Genomic DNA, 15,769 nt, shown 5'->3' with positions numbered 1-15,769 from the left:
ATTTATGATACCCCTGCATGTATATCTGCCTCCGATATTTTCATACTACAACCACAAAGATGGCATCATGGCAGGAATTTCTGTTACTTCAGATCTCTGCAATTAAGATTTTCTTTGAAACTCCTTAAATATTTTTGTTTGGCAACTTCACAGAGTTGATGTAGTATTCATGGAGGTTTTACTTGGTGGAGAAAGCATATCATCATCATCTGCCTTTCCTTCTGTAATTACTTGTAGAATGCTTCTCTTCTGATATGAAATATATATGAGGAATCGTTTATCATGCTTTCTCATGGGGAATTTATGCTTTCAAGCACAAAGTGAATGCCTTGTGAAGCAACTAAAGCTTCTTTGGTTTTTTTTCCCTGCTCTGACACAACTAAGCTTCTAATGCTGCCAGAGCATACTTTAATTTCCTGCATATCTATGCAGTAATTTATGTAGAACATGTGCATAGCATAAACATGCTGCCAACGGAGTTTCTCATGTAATATAACCGTTAATGTCCTATTCAAATATTTTATACTTTTTTCTTGAATTTCATGGAGGCTTTAATTAATTTCGCATATTCCTATGCATTGGGATCAGACTCTTCTATCTGAAAGTGGTGAGGCAAAGCCCACACATCCAAATTGGGAATGTCTGCACACTTACCAAGTACTGTTCATATCTAAACATACTCACATGCTTGACTTATTAATTTGTGTTAAGGGGATTGACATTTTTAAAAGGCTTTTAATGAAATCTGAGACATCGCTCAACTCAAAAACTTAATCTTATGGGTTTGAATTTTGTAACATCTTTCTAGTGTGAGATTCAATCTTGTTTTGTACTTATGCCGCTTTACTATACCGCACACTAATATCGGCCTTAATACCACTTGTTAAAGAGATTAACACTTATAAAAGCTTTTCAGTCAAACCATTATATACTTGTTGGAACACCATTCAATCCAAAAATTTATATTTATGGATTTATACTAAACTATATTCTATTACCCACTTACATTTGTGACATTTTTAACGTCACTCAAACATATATACTTGACAATCAATTTAGTATTTGACGGGTAAATTGTATATAATGAGGTTATTGACTTACAAACTCCAAACCCTAGTAAATATTCTATCTTTTACTTTTGAGTTTAACAAACCATTTTTTTTTTCTTGTAGAACTGGATAGCAAGGAACAGTTTGTGTGTGTGAGAGTGAGTGAGAGAGAGAGAGAGAGGGAGAGAGAGAATGATCTGTCGCTTTTTTGGATGATAGGAAATGGTGGCAGTAGGTCACATGTATCCTCTACAGAAGGAGTGCACAGATAGATACTTTCTTTTGTCAGATGAAAATTACAAACGTCCCCTTCAAAACTAATCAAACCAAACGAAGACCATTTCCTAGCCATCCATTTTGGTTGTTTCTCCTCCTTCTAATTGGCTTCTTTCCTCTTGGAATGCGTGCTCAGAATCCTAACTTCCTTCTTTTTAGGTTCTTTCATTAACTCCCGCCTAGATTTTGCTCTCATCCTTTCACTCATCCTAATCAGTGATGCATGCATGAAGTCAGCTCGCTTCCTCGTCTTTGGAGCTTTCTCTCTAAAGCACTTGTATACAATTTATTCTTTCTTTATACAATCTGCAAACTTATGATTCCAAAGCACCAAACCCCATTAAAAAACTGACTATTGTAAGGAGAGAATCCCTTTTTATTTCATGGCCTGCTACATGCCAGAGCTGGATACCCACTCGGTAGCACATGTATCTTATAAACTACTAATTTATAATTAAAAAGAAAAAAAAAAGGAAAAGAAAAAAAAGAGGGTATGATTCAACCTAGCATATTCATCACAATCCACAAAATGAAAGGAAAAGATAGTGTGTTTTCCAGTGTTTATTCAATTTCCCATACTGATTTCCAACCCCAAGTGAAATTGGAGCAGCTAGATATGTTTAAATCTATACAACTAGGGCCACGGCCAAAAATTATGTTGGTCTTCAATATTGCCATTGAACATGTTGCAGAAGCCTTCATCTTGAGGCACTTGGTCAATTTTCAGGCATTGGAGGTCCGATCTTGATGAGCCTTGGAGGAGTTGGGACATGCTTGTAGCCCTAAGGGATGAGGGGAAGAGCTGCTTACTGCTTAGTTGTGAAGATACTGCGATGTTCATTGCAGGTGCTCTTGAAATATCCAAGTTGATGTCACAACTATTCTCACTTCCATTATTGCTCCATGAAAGCTCGGTTTCCTTCTTCATGCATTTAAGCCCGGCTTCACTTGTATCTATACTTTTTAGAGCCATTAACTGCATCATTTCAATATACAACAAGCAATCAAGATGAATATTCAATGGAGAAAATTCAGAATGAGATCAATATATACCAACCTTCTTGTTCTTCCAATGTAGACGATAAATCGGAATCAAATTTATTATATACTTAATTGCAACTAGGTCTAGTTGAGAGGTACTGTGATTTAATATAATGTTTGTTTCAGAGATGCACTTCTGATACTACTGACACTTCAGAAAGAGTGATAAAACCAATCAAGCCAAAAAGTTAATGAGGGAATCGATCATGACTTTGAATTAGAAACCCATATAAAATTTAAGGTGTATGCACCAAAATTTAGCAAGCAAAATGAAACGGGAAGCTCTCTACCCAAATTTCAAGCTTGAAAATTTCCAGCTTAATTTTGGACATAAAAATTTATAGTGATGATGTTTTCATTTTTATGTGCTATACTGATCTCAAACTGTAAAATGATTAGCAAGTAAAGATCAAGAGAAACAAAACCAACAAACTAAAAGCAAGAATTAAACATGCCCAGATCATGAATGAGAAGACAAGAAGAAGACAATTACCTCTGCATTAAGTTTCTTGTTCTGGGCGTGGAGAGCATCATTGTCAGCCTTGATTGCTTCAAACTGTTTCTTCAAGACCTCATAGTCTTTCTCCAGTTGCTTGGTCTTCCACCTAGCCCTTCTATTCTGGAACCATATGGCTATTTGTCTTGGCTGCAGGCCCAAAGCCTTGGCCAGCTGTACTTTCCTCTCTGGCTCAAGCTTGTTTCCCAGCTCAAAGCTCTTCTCAAGTGCCTTCACCTGCTCTAAATTCAGCCTCTTCTTCTTCTCCCCAATATGTGTTCCATCATCAGACAACTCATCATCTCCATGCTGATCTTCACACCTATTTTCAATGCCAGAAAATGACATGGATCTCTTCATCATGAAAGGGACATGCCCATGATAGAGCTGAGGAGGACAGGAGGGATTAAGGGTGTTGGAGGCAGGGAGGTGGTCCTGATCTTGGAGATCATGAGTTTGGAACATGTAAGTATGAGATGGTGGGAAGGCCATGTCATGAGAAAATATCATGCAGATTGCAGACCCTTTTGCTTTGAGTAGTGGATCTTTCCGCACCAATTTATGGTGCCCAGGGTTATGGTCTGGCTCTCACTCTCATGGTGATGACAGGTCTCAGAAAGAATGGGGTGATGGGGGTGCAGAGACTGAAAGACAGCGATTTTTAGGTTGAGAGAGAAGGAGAAGGAGAGGTGTAAATTTTGTAATATATCACACAAGTGAGCTTTCATGGACCCCATCCTCTCCCTCTCTGTTTCTCTCTCATACGACTAGCTAGCACATAAAAAATTAATGGAGGAAAGCAAGGATAGGCTTAGGTTATAATGACTTGACATACAATTTACTTCCAAATCAATTAACTTTATTGGTTCTTGGCTACTAGAGGTTGGAATGTTGGAAACACAAGTTCTATGAGCTGGTGAATTGAGTATAGGATTATTGCTTGAATCCTAGGATTAAAAGTCTTCGTTTTGGCTTTGCTGCATGCACAACAAAATATATATATATATATATATATATATATATACCTCCTTTTCCACTTGACCAAACAAAAAAAGGAATGACATTTATGTATGCTGATCTAGTACTGGCTTTTACATTCTGGTTATTGGGAGAAACCCTTCATTTAAATTTCTTCTTTTAAAACATTGAACCAAGAAGTTATTTACTGTTAAGAAACTTGTCTATTAAGGATTAATTAATGAACAGTGGATTCATTTATTTTAGTACAGGAAAATCCTGTTCATGTTTGCTTTCTCATAAGGACTCCTCCATATAAGACATTCATCATCATCAATGAGCCTGCAGCCAAAAATTAAGTGTTTGTTGGCTACCACCCAGCACAAATGAATGCCAATATTAGGGTTGGCCATCATAAAGTTACAGACAAGAAGGTTCAATATATATACCAGTTTAAACCTTCTAGTAAAACTGTAATTTTTTTTTTTTTTTTTGAAAAAGAAAATAATGATAGTAAGAAGGAAAAAGAATATAGTTTCCAGCAACGTAAATTGCCATCAGATGCTTTCATAGGCCATGTGTGACGAGGAAACTTGGGAACATGAATATCCAGAATCCAAGGAAAGAAATCAATAAAAAATTGCTATAGGTTTCTCATTCGAGAAATAAAAATACATGTATGGTAGACCTTGCATTATCAATCATACGAGTCTGGCACTGGCTGGAGAATTTATGGTATTTTCTATTCAGAGTATCCATATTCTGTGTGTTACCTTGGGTTCTGAAAAATATTCACTGTTTTAGGGATTTGAGCATAGCAAGGCCAAGAAAGTTCAACCTCATTTTCATCAATGCTTCTCAGCATGTCCTCAATAGATGCAGGAATACCATTAGAACATAAAAGTGTGCTCTAAATTTTACTTTTTTAATTAACTGATATCAAATATGCATGAAATTTAAGTATATCCTTGTACCTTCTCATTAATATATATTAAATTACCACTTATCTTAAAAGTTTAAGCTTATAAAAATGATAAATTTAACTATTCAATTAATACTTTAATGCTTTTCTTACTTAAACTAATGATTAAGTGATTAAATTTACATTTTCTTATCAGCTTAAGCTTTTGGAATAAATGGTAATTTAACATGGTATCAGAGCCAAAGGTCCTGAAATCGAATTTTGACTCTGTCAATTCACCCCCATTTAAATTAAATATTCCACGTGTTGGACATCACCTATTAAAAGAGAGTTTGAGTCCACCCGTGAAGGGGATATTAAACTAATGATTAAGTGATTAAATTTAGATCTTCCTATCAGCTTAAGCTTTTAGGTTAAATAGTAATTTAACAATATGAACCAGACAACATGTGAAATATTTTAATTGAAATGGGAGGTAAACAGTAGGTGACATCTAATACTCTAGTACCATGTTAAATTACTACTTATCTAAAAAACTTAAGCTTATAAAAATGATAAATAAATGTAATTATTTAATTAATATTTTAATTATATAGGACATCCCCTTTAATTATATTTGAAAGCAATTAGCCCATCATAAATGATGTATTAGGATCATTGAGTAGTGGTGAATTGCAAAATAAGATTCCCATTCAATCAAAAAAATAAGGGTACCTCTCCCATTATTCCTTACAATGGCCTTCCTCTCCACCTTTTGAAAGAGCAGCAGATTGGTCTTTATGTGGAATAGGTATGGGAATGGGATGGTATGTGTCATTTATGCATTGATGGAGAAATCATTTGTTGCTTTCACTTTCCTAGTGCTAAGTGTAAACAGAGGAACTGAGAGACCCACCATCCCCCCATTCACATACTTGTGGTGGAGGAGGTGGTGGATGGGATGTTTTAAGGTGCGGGTCCTACAATGTACTGCCTTAGCCTGGCCTACAACAAAGCCCCCCACATGCCTTTATTAGAAGTTTAGGGGGTACCCCTTTGGAATAGGGTGGATCCATGTTATTCCTTGATGCTGCTCAGTGCTCACCTCAAAAATGTATTAAAGAAAAGTGCTCTGAATCTTCTCCACATGCCCTCCTGCTCCCATGTGCCTCTGCTTTCTTCTCTTCTCTTCTCTCTCTATCTCTCTTGGGGATTCTTCAACCACAAACACTTCTTTATATATTGTCATGGTTTTGCTATACATAGTTCTATAATAGTAAGCTGTTCTTCTATTCTCCAACCGTGCAATATTTTAATGTTCACCTTTCTTCTCATTCGTCTGGGACTTAAATTTCAGCTCTTTTCATAAATCATAACTTAGTCTTGGGGGAAATTTCATAGTTGTTCTCCTCAAGCAACATATATATACAGATTGAATAAAGTTTGAAGCTATAACGTTTAGTGTCTTTATGCCTGCTAAAAAGGTTAGAAGGACAGACACAAAAATTTTGGACTTGCTTAAAGTTTGCTGCAGAATCAAGTAATGTTAATATCATATAAAAGATGTCCTTGTACTGTAATATATATGAGACATTATTGGATAAGCATCTATAGTGGGCCAATCCTCCAAAATATCTTGTTTCGTAGCTAATCTACCGACTATTCCTCTGATCGTCCGTAGCTGTAGAATCTGTAGGCGCTTGGAAAGATATATATATATATATATATATATATATATATATGTGTGTGTGTGTGTGTGTGTGAAAAAAAATCCAAAAATAAAATTTTTTGATGTGCTTGAAGTTGGCTGTACGATGATCAAGGGAATAAGTTCTTGTGAAAACAGTGTTAGGACATTATTGAATGAAGTGGATCTAGTGGTAGTAGAAGTTTTAGGACCTGTCACTACAAAAAAAAAAAAAAACTTCAAAATAGTGTGGCACGCAGAATGTGACGTTTTAAGCCCAAAAACATCACTATTGATGTAGTGACGTTTGATAGTGATAATTGGCAAAAGACCTTAAACATATATAGTGACTAGATTCAAAATTTGAGATGTTTGAACAGTAAAAATGTCATCTTATGAAAGGCGAAGTGTGAATAGTGCACACCACCTTCTAGAAAATCAAATATAAAATATAAATAGATTTGACTACTTCAAAGGAGTCAAGACCGCCTAAATTTCATACAAGATGAAATATGCTAAATTAAATTGTAGGATGCCTTTTATTGAAGCAGCGTGACATAGTGGGATTGTAAAGACAAACAAGACTATAATCACAACTCTTCATCAAACCAAGAGTCAATCAAGGATCTAAGGTAGGATTAAAAAATAAAAAAATAAAAACATTCCCAAAGCGTTTTCTATTGATAAAGTAATCAAAATACATCAAAAACTCATCAAGAGGCTCTAGATAACCATAATATATATTTATATACCACATAGACTCTTAAACGTAATAAAAAAAATACTAAAATAAAATTAGTTTACGAAAATTCATCCTAGCTCATTCGAACATGTCAATGGCTCATTCGAACCTGGCTAGGGTTTTGATCGTATTCTCACTTGAATCCTTAATTAACTCAACAAATCATTCAAACTTGACTTTAGATGAGTTATCGAATGAGTGCTTCAAATTACCTCGTTCAAATTCAACTTCAGATGAGACAACGAATGAGTGACTATGCCTTGCTTAAATTTATTTTGCCCCACTCTCGTTCAAAAGTGACTATGGACAAGCTATTTTGTCTAGCTTTTTAATCTTTTCTATACATTTTGTTTTAACCCAGTACACGTTGGAATTAACAAAACTTCATGAAACATAACTTTATAGCCCATCTAAATGAGATTTTCAGCGCCACCAAGTATATCCCCAGTATCCGATGTTAATTAGAATCACAAGATATGACTATTTTATTAAAGTAGGTCTGATTGAAAACCATCCACCATCACTTATTTAATAAACCTTGGGTTTTATTATTATAAAAAATAAAAAATAAAAAATAAAAAATAAAAATCCCTTTAATTATGGCAAATATCTTCTTTAGCACATGAGTTTGAACTTTTTCCCTGGAAATAGTGGATAACTATTGAAGATTTTTTTTTGTCTCTAGCTTTATAAATGAAATTGGAAGATATTTTATGTCAAAAAAAAAGAACGATATTATTTAACCACCTACACAAATAAAGGCAAGAGTGAGCTATCAGCTATGACAGAAATTGCAAATTGCTCCTATACATTTGTACTTCATATTCCTACAATCAAATTATCAAATCCTGGGGCATAAGATGTGATTCTCTTAGGTCGATCGAGGATATATATTGAAGATTCGAAGAACTTTAAAAGGATTTCAAGATCATAAAAAAAAAATATATATATATATATATAGTACAAAAAAAATGGTTTGGATACTTCAACTCTTCAACTCATTTTGGGAAAAAAAAAAAAAAAGGGTCTTCTACTATATTTCAATCCAATAAAAAGCAAAAGAAAAGAAAAAATTGTGTTTTGGCGCCTTTTGTAATTGAACTTGGGCTGAAGATAGTGGGCTGGATCCGTTGGTTTCTGAAGAAGTCAAATAGGGCTTCAAAGATCTGGAGACAGAGACCTCAGCCCAACATTACAACCTGGGAAACCATATTAATGTTGAGGTCACACCTCTGTCGTCGAACGTTTATATAATCCATTGATCACAGTATTGGGTCTCAAAATAGGACCAATATAATGAGGCAGAAATATAGAGTTGGGCCACATGCAATAGATACGCTGATCGTCAAGTGGGCTGCTCTCGAACGCTTATTCTTGACGGCAAAGGCCCATATGACTCCCACCTACTTAAATCCACCCACTTCCCATTATCAACTTAAGTTATGAGATTATAAAATTTCAAAATTAACAAAATCTATGTTTATGATTTATGATTTAGAAAATGATGCTGATGATGCAAGAGGGCAGTAGGTGTACAACATTTCTTTTATGCCAAGTGGCATTGTTTCTCTTTTGCAATGCAACAATTTTTTTTAAAAAAAAGTACTTTTATGGAAATATTTCCTTTATCTAGGTGGAGAAAGCTAGGACTTACTGTTCGTTTTTCTATTGCATCATACTTTGCCTAATTTTTCTAATAACAATCTTTGGAAGCCTGGCAATGACACTTCCAGATCACTTGAATAAAGTCCAAATATGACAAAAATGCAACAAGTACAGCATTCTCAACAACTACTTTAAAGCTGCTTCCTTTTCTTATACATAGGAAAAATCTCAAAAAAATCACAAAAACTCACCTACAACAGCTTCTATATATCTTCCCTATATAGTAGAATTGTTACAATTAAACCCAATGTATTGGGTTCAACTGTAGCAATCCACATGGTTTATTATAATCATAAAATGACATTTTCTCTTCTCTCACACTTTCCTATACAAAATAAAAGAATATAAAAACAAAAATATCAAGGGAAGTTATTGTGGAGTGTATTTGAATAGGAAAGTAAAAAGTAGTTTTGATTTTTAAACTTAGGGAAAATGATCGGGTAGCTATTGGGAAGGGTTTAAGAGTGTATTTAACGCTCAAAAAGTCTGTTTGAAAAAAAAAAAACAAAAAAACAAAAGAAAAAAAAGTACCCATTGGTAAAAAAAATTGAAAACGTTTTTATTTGTCTAAAAATGGCTAAAACACACTTTTGACAAAAGCTTAAAAATAAAGTTTTTGCCAAAAACCTTTTTTGACTTAAAAAATATTTTTTTCAAACACAATCTCAAACATGTTTTTATTGTATCAACAAATTTAATATAGATTGTCATGTGAATTTATAAAGGGATTGCAAGCACTCCAAGCATTCTTGATAGGGCAAATAGTTTATAAATTAAGTAATGTTAAATATCACATTTTTATTTTATAAATATTTTACAATGTTGGCGGTGTTATTCAACCTTTAAATCAATTGTTATTAAAATAAATAAATAAATAAAAATAAAAAAATCTAAAGTTGATCGATACGGTCACCGGTCACGTCAGCATTACTCTTCTAGATTATAAGCCTAAATCTATGGAAAACTTGATCAGTTTTGAAGCTTGTTGCACATATTAAGATGCAATTTTGGTGTGGAGCCACGTGTAAACAGCTTGCTTGATTGTCATCCCAAAATTGAGATTCACTATAAGACATGGACCGTGCGATTTATAGGCGAAGTGGGTGCCCCAATGATTTCCAAAATTTTCCAAAGGCAATTTAGAATATAAAATGAACAAAAAGCATAGCTTAGTGGAAGTCATGAAATTAAATGAGAAGGCAGAGGCAGACAGACATTCCATCCAAGAAGCAACCAACTCTCCCTAGACCCCATTTCAATTCCATCTTCTAATCCCACACAAAGTGGTCAAACATATGATTCTTTTTTATATTAATTTCCTTAATAGAAAACCATATATAATTACACATTTGAAATAAGTTTTATTATACTTATTGATGGGTTAGTTATAGAGACCATTTCCCTTGTTTTCGGCTTAATGGGAGAGGCCTGCACGTTAGTGAAAGCAGTCATTAGAATCATGGAGACAATGCAGCTCGATAGAGCATTAATGTTCATCCTTCCCACTAATGACATTATTCTAAGTTCATGTTTTTGTCATTTGAGCTTCAAAGCGTACGTTTTGAAACCGTTAAATCAAACCGACGCTCGTTAAATCAACGATAGCTACTAATAATGTCTTCTCTTAATTTCCCTCCTCCCCATTCCCTATATTTGCAAATGATAAGTTTCATACAGACCAAATTGTTCAAATCAGAGATCAAAGTGGGAGACAATCTGTCCGTACATGTACCTTTAAGCATATTGAAGTGCCTCCTATCCAGGTGCATCCATGATTGAAGTAGCTGTAAGGGGCGAAGGTTGTATTGGAAAACGTAAAGAAGGATTCTTCACATGCCATCATGTGGGTGGCTAAATCGCACGTTCCTATATGTAATAATTAGCTCACCCAATCCCCATGCCATGCACTCGATCATCCATCTCTACTTCTTTCTTGCTGTGAAATCGAATGAATATACGTAGCTATATCTCAGTGAACTTTTTTGGGTGTTTTTCTATTTCTGATTTGAAAAATTATTTTATGATTTGGGTTATTTGATAATAGAAACAGAAAACAAAAGTCACAGAGTCATATATATGTCACTGTTTTCATATATAGCTATCGTTGTCTAATGTAACGTAACCTAATGCTTTTGCTTCAAGAAGAAAAAGGGCTGTAAAATATTAAGATTAAGAGTGGACCTTTTTTTCATCGTTATTAGGCCTATCATTTGTTTTTTCACCGCCCAAAACAACTGTGTTCTATAATGGGTAATGTGTCAAAAAACTCTAAGAGGGAGGAATTAATGAATAGGGATCAACGGAAATATGTGTGCAAAGTTTCAAAATTTGGTTGAAAATCTGAAAACAATTAGGGTTACACAAGTTGACCATTTCAGGGTTCTATTAGTTTGGCTGAATATTTGAACATAAAATTGAAAAAAAGGAATCCAAATTGTTTTTTTCATCTTGCAGTCTAAATGGTGCTACGTCATTTAAAATTTTTAAATGAAGTGGTAACATATTCACCATGTGACAACATATGACTATTAAATCTATGAAATTTAATTTAAACTATGAAACAGTTCTTCTGCATTTCACCTGAAATAAAGAGGATACACCAAAAGATCAAGAATTGATGGATGCAGAAATTTAGGCCTTTAAACCTATGCGTGGTCATTCATGTTTGTGTGTCAATTTTGAATTGTTTAAAAACATGAGTATAAGAGTGTACAGGTCAATCTTAACCTAGCCGATTTAGTTAAATGAGACAAACCCTTCAACCCTAATTCGCTAATTTTGTGTTGGGTTCATGCCAGGTTTACGGGTCGTGTCGAAAATCGACAACCCCTATATTGCGTATCAGATTCAAATTGTGTCAATGCATATATATATATATATATATATATATATATATATATATATAAAAGTTAACCTTAACCCGATTAATTTAATTAAACTTATCAGATCTCTCAATCCTAACTCGTTAATTTCATGCTGAATTTGTATCAAACGGTCGTGTCATAGTCATACTTAAACAATAAATTGGCCTATCTAAAAGCAACCCAATCTAGCCCCATACCCAGCCGGGCCTGCCCCCATCAAAGTCATAACATATTTGTCCCCCTGCAAGTTCTACTCTAGCTTTTCCTCCTAGCTTGTTTATTCTTGTACTTGGAGTACCTTTAATTTTTCAGGTTACTCATTAAACCAATAATAAAGAAAATATCACCAGTCTACCATTAATTACATAATGAAACATATCCAATTCTCACCCACCTGAGAAAATTTAATTTCTAGAGCTACTGATCATTTCTTTCTTTTAGTGATACTACATCAATTAAATTTTTCTGAGATACTACATATATAAACCAATTAACCACGAAATTGCCACGATATGTAAAATTAAAGTTCCTCCAAATAAATCTATTTGACCTCTCATCTTTTACAATAACACCTAGCTTGAATTCAAGTCAATGATCATTAGAAAAATTTTATGATCTAGATTTAGTTGATTTGATGATTAGGTTTCTAGAAGGTAACAGCTAACTTGTAAACTAAGTCTTCAAGAATAACAATATGTTCTTCATTTTTAGCTCATTTGGTGCCAAAGTCACACGACAAAGAGAAATGATCATTAGTGTCATTAGATAATGAAACATATCCAACATCGATCCTAAAGAATTATCTATCTAGAGCTACTCATCTATTTCTTTTGATTAGTCGAACTTAATTGAAACATATCCAACATATATATATATAAATTAACCAATTCCAGGCAACCACCATGATGTCTAACGAGTTTCTCCAAATAAATGCTGGAGAACACATCACGACATATCTTATTAATTCACTTCTCGTCTTGTACAAATGACACTTGGTAGTTAGTATTACAATCGATCACGAGATTCCAAAAACATATTTGACTTATTTGCAATATTCCACTTTGTACAATTTCTTGGGTGGAGTGACCAATATAATCCAATTATTTCTGAAGCTGTAGTAAATTCAAAGGGAATAGGAGACCCTCTCCGTTTCACTTTCAAGTGAAATGGAGAGATTCATTTGTGGTCTAAATTTTATTTTGCGCAAGAAACTGTCTATATATAAAAAACTATCCATTAAAATTCTGTCTGTTTTTTGTTTAGCTAAGAAAAATGTGACTTCTTGTAGGAAGCTTCTTCACCTACGCACATTGGGAGGCATTGCGAAACACGCGTCAAAAAGATAAACAAACATTACAGGGCGACCGGTGGGTCCGTACAGCACCGTCTCTCAACAGCCGTCCCTAAAACAAGCCACATCCAATCCCCACGCGACACAAGGTGCGAGTGGCACTGACAACATCCGTCAAACACCGTTACTAGAGGTACGTGCCCGTGCAAACACGTTCGTGTGGAAAATCTCCGAATTCTACGACCCCCACCGGCCCACCCTTCTCAGCCCTCACTCTCACGTATTTCTCTCTCAATTTCTAAACTAAAAAAAAAAAAGGGAAAAAGGCCTCAAATCATTTTCTTTCTTTAACTGTGTTTGGCCACAGGTACATTATATACATTGCTCACTACTAGAATTCGGATTCTTAGTCGCCTCCAATACAAAAAGTTTCTCTCTCTAGAAGAGAGATGGACTCTTAGAGAGAGAGAGAGAGAGCGTGTGGGATCAGAGGGTGTGTAGGTGGTGAATTGGTCTTTCTTTTTCTTCTTCTTCTTTCGCCCTCGTTATTTGACTTTGGAATTCCATTTCACTCTCATTTTTCTTTTCTTGAATTTTCCTTTCACGGACATCCTTTTCTGATCATTGTCACGGGGTCTTTGGAGACTCCAAGATCGCCGAAGCCCATTTCTTCTCCGCCTTTATCTTCTTCTTCTTCTTCTCAATTTTGCATGAGCATTTCTTGGGATCATACAATTTGGTTTCTTTTCATTGAAGATCCGTAGGTACGAGTTAAATGAAGCCAAATTCGAAACTGGGTCTTTGACGGTTTCGAATTTGCTTTCACAATGTCTATTTTCTGAGCTGAAGAGTTTTAATGAACTCGCCTGTCCGTTATTAATAGCGAACATAAAGGTAAAGGTTTTGGTTTTTTATCCGTTGTAAAAATTATCTTATCTTTTTCGAAATTTGATCTTCATTTCCTGGAAGCTGTGCTTTTGTTTATTGAATCTCCACAAAAAACCCAACCCATTCATTCAGCTCATTCACACGGGAATGTTCTTTTTAGTTTGATTTCCCAATCCCAATTATAATACTATTCATTCAAAATCGCTTCTTTAGTTCAAATTCCTGGCCTTCGCCTGCTCTTTTGCTTTCTTTCCAAATTCCAATCCAATCTTGATTATTTTTTGCGTTGGGCGGCTAATGGGTTGTGCAAGCTCGAAGCAAAAGCGATGCCGGCACTGCCAGAGACACTATTCCCCTGTTCCCAGAAGCTACTCTATGCACGTCCACCACCCACCGCAGAGCCGCGGCGATAGCTACCATGTCGTCGCTCTCACCTCCTCCACACTGGGCTCGCTCAACCAAATCAACCATTCCAACAACAAGATCATCGACGTCGCCGACGATCTCAACGACGGCAATGGCTGCTACAATGGCCACGTCGATGAGAACGAGAAGAAGCAGAGTAAGGAATTCACGATCGGCCTAATCGAGGCCAAGACGTGGTCGAACATGATCGAACAGAAAATCCCGAAAATTATACCCAAGACTCCGATTAGAACCCCACCAGGAGAGCCCGAGACCATCAATGCTTGGGAATTGATGGAAGGCCTTGAAGACGTTAGTCCTCTCCGGTCCCCACTTCATCTCAGGAGCTTTTCGTTTGATATTGTTCGCAATCCAAATCCAAATCCGATTCAGAATCCGCTCGATCGCCCAAAATCAAGGTTTCAAGAGAACGGCGCGGCTTCGCCTAAGCCCATGTGGCTTCAAATGGGAGAAGGTGAGCCTGTAATTTCCGACTTCGATCCGGAAGTAATTTCTACCTTCAGAAAATCTCTCCAAGAGCTACCATCCGATAACCCATTTCATCTCCGGCCATTGGACAATGACAAACAACATCATCAACAAGTGTTTGCAGAAGCCGGCAATGAAACGAAGGTAAACGGTACTGTCGGTAATGGGTACAAATGCGGGAACGACAAGGTCGTTTTGTATTTCACCAGCCTCCGTGGGGTGCGGAAGACGTACGAGGACTGTTGCCATGTCAGGGTGATCATAAAAGGCCTTGGAATCCGAGTCGACGAGCGTGACGTGTCAATGCATTCGGGATTCAAGGAGGAGCTGAAAGAGGTAATGGGTGAAGGGTTTAGCGGCGGAGGCTTGCCGAGGGTGTTTCTGGGTAAAAAATACATCGGCGGGGCTGAAGAAATCCGGCGATTGCACGAGGATGGCCAGCTCGAGAAGCTGTTAGAGTGTTGCGAAAGGGTGGATGATGGTGGCCAGGGCGGTGGTCTTGTTTGCGAGGCTTGTGGGGATATAAGGTTTGTGCCTTGTGAGACTTGCTCCGGTAGTTGTAAAATTTACTATGAAGAAAAAGAAGCAGAAACAGATGAAGAAGAAGAAGAAGCAGAAGAACAAGAAGAAGAAGAAGAAGAAGAAAAAGAAGAAGGGGGTGAGGAGGGTGAGTATGGATTCCAGCGTTGCCCTGATTGCAATGAAAATGGGCTAATACGATGCCCCATTTGTTGCTTTTAGTTTTACAGGCTGATTAACAAGGCACTTTTTCCAATTTTGTGTCCATCTTTTTTGCTTTTTGGTGAGTTGTTTGTTGTACAGTAGAGTTTGTTATTGTTTGATTGGAGATCAATGAGAAAGAAAAAAAAAACTGTAGTAGCAGGAGAGGGTGAATAAGGTTGTTCTAAAGCAGGTTTCCTCAACCTCGATCAATGAGTTGTTGTAAGGGCTATTGTATACTTTATATTTTGTTTTCAGAAAGCAAAACAGGCTTTGTATACTTTTTCTCCTTTCCATG

At 35.9% G+C, this 15,769-nt stretch overlaps 2 protein-coding genes across 2 annotated transcripts; one reads left to right on the top strand and one right to left on the bottom strand.

Annotated features, from left to right (window-relative positions):
• Positions 1-1,808: 1,808 nt before the first annotated feature.
• LOC132181418 (homeobox-leucine zipper protein ATHB-20) lies at positions 1,809-3,537 on the bottom strand. The gene is made up of 2 exons (XM_059594624.1): positions 2,860-3,537; positions 1,809-2,301 (listed from the first exon to the last, which is right to left on the bottom strand). Exons 1-2 carry the CDS (start codon positions 3,370-3,372, stop codon positions 1,960-1,962), a joined length of 855 nt encoding a protein of 284 aa, XP_059450607.1. The 5' UTR covers positions 3,373-3,537; the 3' UTR covers positions 1,809-1,959.
• A 9,906-nt stretch (positions 3,538-13,443) lies between these two features.
• LOC132181464 (Glutaredoxin family protein) lies at positions 13,444-15,749 on the top strand. Its single transcript, XM_059594697.2, has one exon. The coding sequence runs from the start codon at positions 14,155-14,157 to the stop codon at positions 15,490-15,492; it is 1,338 nt and encodes a 445-aa protein (XP_059450680.1). The 5' UTR covers positions 13,444-14,154; the 3' UTR covers positions 15,493-15,749.
• The last annotated feature ends 20 nt before the right edge of the window (positions 15,750-15,769 follow it).

This window comes from Corylus avellana, chromosome 5 (assembly GCF_965113065.1).
Source record: "Corylus avellana chromosome 5, dhCorAvel1.hap1.2, whole genome shotgun sequence".
Taxonomy (NCBI): domain Eukaryota; kingdom Viridiplantae; phylum Streptophyta; class Magnoliopsida; order Fagales; family Betulaceae; genus Corylus; species Corylus avellana.
The sequence above is the reverse complement of the archived record's forward strand: the minus strand, read 5'-3'. Positions and strand labels throughout refer to the sequence as shown.